Genomic DNA, 8,032 nt, shown 5'->3' on the forward strand with positions numbered 1-8,032 from the left:
TTCCGATGTGACCAGGCACCCAAACGAGCCTGATATTGAAGTAGCCTGATGCTAATTCTAGCAAGGACAGACACTCCTTGACTAGCTTTGAATACGCGGTTCCCTCCAACTTTCCCTCCTAGCTTCGACCCATCCGTGAAAAAACTCACCGCGCCTCTTCTCCAGCGGCTTCTTCCCCTCCACATCTCCCTCGTCGGGATATGAGCAGAGAAAAAGCCGCCTCGAGAGGCCGCTGTGACGCAGTGATCCAAATTTTCAGGAATGCAGGTGAAGGAGGAGAGAATTGCGGCGTGTCCTTGTTCGGACCTCTTCACAAGCCCAGCTCATCTGAGCCTAATAGCACACCTCGCAGCAATGCACCTACCGGCAATGTCCACGGGTGCTATATTTAATATAGCGTTGAGAGCTATCGTTGGTGTGGTTCGCAGTGCACCGGAGATTCCGATGAGCGCCGCTCTTTGGACTCGCTCAAGCTTTTTAGCCAGGGTAGTCTTTTTGAGCGCCTTCCACCAGACGAACACACCATAGAACAGTATTGGCTTGACTACGGTTTTGTAGAGCCAGAACACCACCTTTGGTGAGAGTCCCCACCTTTTCCCTATAGCTCCCCTGCAGCAGTATAAGGCGACCGATGCCTTCTTGACTCTCTCCTCGATGTTCGGCCTCCAAGAAAGCTTTCTATCCAGGATGAGCCCTAGGTATTTCACCTTATCAACAGGTTGAAGACTGTTTGCCCAGTTGGATACCACGTTTAGGTACCCTTCGGTGAGCTCATAGACGGTATTCAGGAATTTACCTTTAACCATAAGAACCACATCATCAGCATAGGCTATCACTCGACAGCCTTGCTCCTCGAGTTCTATAAGTAGGTCGTTTACCACCAAGATCCAGAGCAGAGGGGAGAGTACTCCTCCTTGCGGAGTTCCCCTATTTACCTTTTTTTTCATGTTAAGAAAAAACAATATATTTTTTTAATTCTCAAATTGTAGTATTTTTTTGGCTTAAAATGTAATATGTTCTTATTTCGAAAACTAGAGCTGTTAGAGAAAAACTGACTACAGAATTTGTATCAGCGTGGCAAAATCATACAAAATCGGGTAATAAACTTCATAAAATAAAATTACTGTTTCTCAATGTAATTAAAATTTTAGTCATTGAAGATTATATGTAATATACGTAATTCAATTTAGTATCGAGATTGAATGCATTTTTAATTCATTTTAAATTAGTATTTATTATCCAGTCCACTGCTTCTGAAAAGTTTTCTACTAATGCTGTTGGCTGCTCCGGAACTGTTATGTTTGGTAAATATTTTCCGGTCTTTACTTGAATTCCTTTGAGCCCTATCTTCATTGCACCAGCAACATCGTCATTCGGATCCTGTAAATAATACGTGAAGCTGTAATATTGTATATTCATGGAATAAATTTGTTACTTACATCTCCTATCATAACACATTCTTCTGGACATATTCCCTCAGGAATGGCACTTTTAAAAAAATATTCATTGGGTTTTCCTATCAGCACAGAATTTACTGCTGCTGCATATTCCAGCCCTTTAATAAAAGCTCCTGGACCTAAGGCCAGGCCATCTGCTCTTTTGTAGTATTTACCTTGGTGTATGGCTACAAGCCGGTTATTCTTGTTGCCCATAAGTAAACTGTAAATAAATATTATGAGAACTAAACAATTTATTTTTATAAGCTTAATTACTTAAAAGCTTTATTCAAATTTTCATAGTAGAATTCACTCGGAGCTAATCCAACTACCACTGAATCCATTTCAAGATTTGGATCTGAGGCACGAAAATCTGATCTCGCGTCTTCACTTAGCAAGTAAAGTGGGTTAAGTTTCTCCTTTTCAACGTAATTCGCAGCAGCACTTAATGAACTAAAAATTTCATGTGCTTTCAATTCAAATCCAATTTTTCGTAAACGCTCATGTAGAGTTTTTCTCGATTCCTTTGTAGTATTAGTTACAAATTTTATCTGAATATTCGTGTCGCGCAACCTGTTGGTTATAAGAAAGATGTTACAGTTGGTATCTTTTCGTGGTTATTTGTTATGTAAATACCTTTTTAAAGCATTTACAGCATCTGCAGTCGGCTCATCTTCAACATGCAGAGTGCCACTTAAATCAATAAGAGCCGCTTTTATGACCATGTTTAAACTTCTTCGAGAAAACAAATGTTTGAAAATGCTCGCTCCCACAAATCCCGCAGTCATAATAGCCGATAACAAAATTTCGATTATGATAAGAATGCCAATTTAGAGCAAACAACACATGTGTGTTTCACACATATCAATAATCTGTATTTAAAAAACAAAAATGTTTGCTGCTCGGAATTTGCTGTATTTTCGAAAAATATCTTTGATTTCTCCTGTTAAAAGTTCTAAGCGCCTTATACTGCGAAGAGAGACACATTCTGAACCAAAAGCGTTGCGTTCGACAAAACCGAAATCTAACAGAAAAGAGGTTGGTTTAAATAAATACTATGTATGTATAATATATATTATTTGTATTGACATGCATAATTACAATAGCCAATTTATTTCGTGGATTCCAAACAAGTACAAGTTATCGGCGGAAAGGGAGGCGATGGCTGCATCTCCTTTTTACAACTCTGGTGCAATGAGAGAGCCGGTCCTGATGGTGGTGATGGCGGAAATGGAGGTCATGTAATTTTTCAAACTTCTCTTGACATGCGTAACTTCAATCATGTCCTAAGTAAAATCCGCGGATTGACCGGAGATAATGGTCGAAGTGAGCATTGTCATGGAAAGAATGCTCAACACACAATTGTGAAAGTTCCAGTGGGGACGGTGGTACGGAATAAAATGGGCCAAATAGTGGGTGATTTAAGTGAGGTTAATATAATGTTTGTAGCTGCTCGTGGTGGTGTTGGTGGTAAAGGAAACAAATTCTTTGCCACTTCAGTTCAAAAGAGTCCAAAAATTTCTGAATATGGCCCTGAGGGCGAAGATATTACATACATTTTAGAATTAAGAACTATGGCTGACATAGGATTTATTGGTCAACCAAACGCAGGTAAGAGTACTTTGCTGAATGCAATAACACGAGCGAAACCGAAAGTTGCTCCGTACGCATTTACAACTCTTCGACCCTACGTTGGAATGGTGCAATATGATGACTTTACTCAATTGGCAATTGCCGACTTACCAGGTTTAATACGTGATTCACATCTGAATAAAGGACTCGGAATACAGTTCCTTAAGCATGCAGAGCGATGCAAAGTGTTACTTTTTGTTTTGGATGCTAGTTTAGATAACCCTTCCCTTCAATATGAGCAACTTATGTATGAGTTAAGAAAATTCAGTAAAAACTTAGCAGAACGTCCAAAAATAATCATAGCGAACAAAATGGATCTTCCCGAAGCTAAAAATAATTTTCAAGATCTTCAAAGTGAACTCAAAGTAAAGGTAATCCCTATTAGTGCTAAAACTGGTACAAATCTATCTGAATTGTTAAAAGTTATGCGCGAGTATTATGAATTATACAAATAAGAAAAGTACTTGAATATAAATCAACGTTTATTGTTATTCATTCAGTCATTTGTAGTAAATAAAACTAAGAGCTTAAGTTCGAATAATAGTAGTGTATAATAGAATTTATATATTTGGGTTATAGTTTATTGATCATCTTCGGCAGTTGGTAGCCAAAAAGCCATATTCGTACATGCCGATGCAAGCATCATGTATTTGGGGTTAAATTGTACGCACTGTACTGGTCCAGGGTGGTCTCCATTTAAAACACACACTTTACATCCCGTATCCGCATTCCATATATGAACTCGTCCATCTGTACTTCCAGAGAAAATAAACTGAGAATCCGGACTGAAACTCGCTTCTATGGGAATGCCCTTGTTGTTGGGGTAACCAGTAAAGGTTTGCAATGGCGTGCCATGAAAGGCATCTACTAAACGTATAATGGATCCATTTGTACTGATAAGTATTATCTTGCCATCTCTTGAGAATTTCAAACCAGTCCAGTCACACTCTTTCTCTTGGTATAATTTAAAAGTAACGAAAGGACCTTTATCGAATGACCGCAAGTCATACAATTTGATGCTTTCAGAATTGACACCAGCAGCAAATATTAATCCCTCTGGATCGTATGCCGCAACGGGGCGGCCAGGTAAATTCATTAATCCTTGACAGTTAGGTGAGCGCAAATCCCACAATCGCAATGTTTTATCTAATGATCCGGAAAGAAAGGTGTCTTCCACCGGCGAAATACACAGTGAAATTACTTTCTTAGTATGCCCAGGGAAGTAGCGCAAATATTTATTGTCATGGAGGCTAAGATAACGTATGTTGTCATCTACTTTCGTTGAACTATGAATAGCAGTATTGTTGGCATGGGTAAACCGTATAAGATCCACGCCATATTTTTTTGAGTTAACTGTTCGAGACTGTATTCCTTTCTCACAATCGTATATAACAATTTGATCATCCTCGCTGCATGAAATCAAATGCTCTCCATTGGGCGAAAAATCTATTGCATTAATTTTGTCGGTATTTTCACGGAAAACTTTTGCCACCTTGAAACTTTTCACTACGGAATCAACCAGCTTCATTTTCATTTTAGCGTACTTTTATATTATTTTAAAACGTAAACAATTAGTAGTAAATGGTGAAATGCCAATTAAAAATGATTCCTCCAATAACCTAAAAACTATCGATAGCCTTAAAGATGTCAAGTTCTTACCTGCCAGTCGATAAATATTTTTTTTGTATTCTATTTTTACATATGTTTGAAAATACTATTTTATTATTACATTATTGGTTACGAATTACATATATAAAGGGTAGAATTTAGAATAGCATCCCCCGAATTCGGGGTTAAAAGTGTGTTTAGATTCGGGGGATGCTATTCAAAATCCCAACCAATATAAATTGTTCTTAATTCTCAACTATGTTTCGATAAAATTGTGCAATGCCTATCCGATTAATATACCATGCAACCAGAGAAAGTTGAATTTGTTGATTCTCATGTATGGCGTTTTGGTCATAAATGAAAATGTTGTTGTTGTGTGATTTGCTATATATTCTATATTCTGAATTGTCGCATATATCATAATTTTCGTGCTTGAATCGTTTCAAATATGCTTTGAAACATCCATGCCCTGTTAGCATTTGAGTTGAGTAAAAATCTACCCCGCCGTGTGGTCTTTTTAGCCATGTGTCAATGCTGGGAATCGGTGGTGACGTCCAACGTCCATTTCGATTGACTTCCCACCGTCTTTGCCAGCTCTTCAACGTCTCTTCTCGAGCATTTTCTCTTAGAGTTCTGGATGGTAAAGCCGGTACAGGCTTCTTTGGTTAAGAGGTCTATTGAGTGTAAGCCTGCGATTACAAGGGCAGCATCTTCCGACTTCGTACAAAAAGCGGAACATACTCTGAGTGCGCATATGGCATAAGTGGAAAAGAGGCCACGTTCGTAAGATTATATCTTGAGTGCCTTTTTTTCCATATTTCAGCGCCATATAGAGCGACAAACTTCAGAACTCCAGCCAGGGGTCTTCTCCTATGCTAAATGCTGAATGTAGCAGTCTCTCGGGTTTTCGTGCCAGTAATAAACACGGCTTCCGTTTTGATCTCCGCTAGAGTAAGCCCATTAGTTTCAAGTCAATCACTAATTAAGGATATTGTTGCACTGGTTATTGCGACAATATCTTCGAAGTAAAATCATGATTTGAATTTCGGAATGCGTACACACTTACATACATTCATACGTGCATGTGCAGATACATGAGTATTTAAGTAAGAAATACAAAACCAACATATTTATTAGGAAAGTATATGAATAAACCAAATAAAATTATTAAATTTACAAGTCCAAATTGATTATAAATACTACTTGTATTACTTTGAAAATTACATAATTTAATTAGAATGTTATCAATTTTGCATGCATTCAAAAAAATTCGTAAAATTATATTCATATCAAGTTTCCACAAATTAAAAGTATAATCCAATAAGTGTCTACATGTTATGCATACATTAGCATATTCATGAATGTATGTACATTTTGCACTTCTTAATTTTGTAACATCGAAATAAGCAAAGTTATTTAAAAGGTAAGGAAATTTCTTTTTTGCCTAATCTTTCGCATCAATACTACATTTGGGTAAAAAATTGGCGTGCAACTCAGTTTGTCATCGAGAATATGTGGGCTACATTTAAGGCGGAGGAAATAAAAGAATCTCCCCTTAAAAGAAGACGACTAAGCCCCGATGCAGTACCTTTATTATAATTACTTTCCACTCTTGAAGGAAACAAGTAAGACACCCTCTTCTTGTGATAAATAAAAATTATACGTTTTTACCATTGATGAGGCCACAAGACAAGAAACTGTTTTATATGTACGCTTACTTGAGAATACACTGAATACACTATTAGAAACAAAAATATTCATTCAATATTTGATTTATATGAACTATTCATCTGAATAAACTGCATTAAAAAATTATAAAAACTATTATGATCTAAAGAGCCGATTTTCTAGAGGATGAGGTTTTTTGAATGTGTTATCAAACCAAGAATTTAATCCACAGAGTTGCTAGAAAAGAATAATGAAAATCAATTTGCATAAGTTGTCCCCATTAGCCAAGCTATCACACGTGTTTATATTCACAGTAATCATACATATATTTGGCAGTGGTTTTTATTCAATTCATAAAGTAGGCCCTGCGTTTCAAAAATTTTGAAAAGCTTAACACTTTTAAAAATAAAAAAATAAAAATATTCTCATATATATTCATATACCATCGATATTTCATCAATTATGATTAATTTTTGAGAAGTGGTCTCAACTATCTATTCAACTGATTAACAGGTAAAGTGGATATTAAGTGAAGTGTCAGTCCACCTATCCGAATGCTGCATTACCTGTAGGTGTGCAAAGAAGAACTTTCAAGGAACTTGGATTGGATCCTGGTGTTGAATTGTAGCGATGGTTAAGAGCTTGATATTTCGTTGGTTGCGACCTGAAAGCTTTCGAAGACAAATGGATGTACTATTCTTAATTTGCAGCAATTCTAATTTCTTATAATTGTAGAACAACTTTGGAGTAGTACACGCTCTCCTGTCAAAGTGGCGAATTTCAGAACGTACTATCTTACTATACGTTTCAGAGCTTGTACGTTTTTGACCAATGTATATTGTTCCACATGATAGTTCTTATTATATTACTTGAGGCTTTTTATGGAAAATCTGTTGCACAAAACTTGTAGTTTTTGCATTAAAAAGAAAGCGGATGCAGCATTCGGGAGGCCTTGAGCAATAGCTTCGAATACTTGGTTTGAAACCCATAATCCCTCGTATTCTGAAAATAATAATAAATAAAAGTCCCATAATTCTGAAATATTTTAAATTGTCAGTTTAATCAGTTTCTATAACATTACCATATTTCTCTCTCACTTTGATCAAACTCGTTGCGACTGCCTCTCGTTTTCAATTTGTCTATTAATTAAGCTATTTCTATATAGGCGAATCTGACTTTGTCAACGACGTCTTCGATTTAAAATTTCTTCCCTCACACCCCTCCTGATAATGTGTCAACGTTGTGTCTCTCCATGACGTTCTTCCTTCCTTATTTCAGGATTTCTTCTTGCATGTTCTCTTTATATTTGATCACCCATGCGCTCCAAGTTCCTATACTCACGATTTCTTGTGCAAAGTTCTGTACGTTGCCTAGTGTTCCTACTTGATTCTTCAGAACGAATTTGAGAATTTTGTCACATAGTTCTATGCTGAACAATATTTTGACTCTGTTCAACAGACCGTACCTCGGAATTTTCGCGCCGTGATCTATATGCTCGAGTATCCCTACTTTGCTCTTCTGAGCGAATTTCAGGATTTTGACGCCTAATCCTATGCTGAACAGTATTTAAAATTTGTTCAGCAGTGTGCACTTCAAGATTTTGATATTGAAGAGTATCTATGTATTTCGAAATCTAATCTGCGATTAGCGCGACGTTTTGTGTCTTGTGTTTGTGCATTATTTCTATA

The 8,032-nt window shown here is 36.9% G+C and overlaps 3 protein-coding genes across 3 annotated transcripts; 1 reads left to right on the top strand and 2 right to left on the bottom strand.

Annotated features, from left to right (window-relative positions):
* Nucleotides 1-1,098: 1,098 nt before the first annotated feature.
* Nucleotides 1,099-2,224, bottom strand: LOC106625983 (haloacid dehalogenase-like hydrolase domain-containing protein 2). Its single transcript, XM_036376484.2, has 4 exons — nt 2,073-2,224; nt 1,713-2,009; nt 1,440-1,659; nt 1,099-1,380 (listed from the first exon to the last, which is right to left on the bottom strand). The coding sequence occupies exons 1-4, from the start codon at nt 2,222-2,224 to the stop codon at nt 1,216-1,218; spliced, it is 834 nt and encodes a 277-aa protein (XP_036232377.2). The 3' UTR covers nt 1,099-1,215.
* An 81-nt stretch (nt 2,225-2,305) lies between these two features.
* Nucleotides 2,306-4,658, top strand: LOC106624258 (mitochondrial ribosome-associated GTPase 2). The gene is made up of 2 exons (XM_014243954.3): nt 2,306-2,474; nt 2,543-4,658. The coding sequence occupies exons 1-2, from the start codon at nt 2,328-2,330 to the stop codon at nt 3,521-3,523; spliced, it is 1,128 nt and encodes a 375-aa protein (XP_014099429.3). The 5' UTR covers nt 2,306-2,327; the 3' UTR covers nt 3,524-4,658.
* Wdr82 (WD repeat domain 82) lies at nt 3,530-4,602 on the bottom strand. The gene has a single exon (XM_014243939.3). The coding sequence runs from the start codon at nt 4,600-4,602 to the stop codon at nt 3,649-3,651; it is 954 nt and encodes a 317-aa protein (XP_014099414.2). The 3' UTR covers nt 3,530-3,648.
* Nucleotides 4,659-8,032: the final 3,374 nt, after the last annotated feature.

This window comes from Bactrocera oleae, chromosome 3 (genome assembly GCF_042242935.1).
Source record: "Bactrocera oleae isolate idBacOlea1 chromosome 3, idBacOlea1, whole genome shotgun sequence".
NCBI classification, from domain to species: Eukaryota; Metazoa; Arthropoda; class Insecta; order Diptera; family Tephritidae; genus Bactrocera; species Bactrocera oleae.

Coding starts and splice junctions, on each gene's coding strand:
- LOC106625983 (XM_036376484.2), bottom strand. CDS start 2,224: ATGACTGCGGGATTTGTGGGAGCGAGCATTTTCAAACATTTGTTTTCT. Junction 2,010..2,072: donor GCTGTAAATGCTTTAAAAAG/GTATTTACATAA, acceptor TATAACCAACAG/GTTGCGCGACACGAATATTC. Junction 1,660..1,712: donor AATTTGAATAAAGCTTTTAA/GTAATTAAGCTT, acceptor ATTTATTTACAG/TTTACTTATGGGCAACAAGA.
- LOC106624258 (XM_014243954.3), top strand. CDS start 2,328: ATGTTTGCTGCTCGGAATTTGCTGTATTTTCGAAAAATATCTTTGATT. Junction 2,475..2,542: donor CGAAATCTAACAGAAAAGAG/GTTGGTTTAAAT, acceptor TAATTACAATAG/CCAATTTATTTCGTGGATTC.
- Wdr82 (XM_014243939.3), bottom strand. CDS start 4,602: ATGAAAATGAAGCTGGTTGATTCCGTAGTGAAAAGTTTCAAGGTGGCA.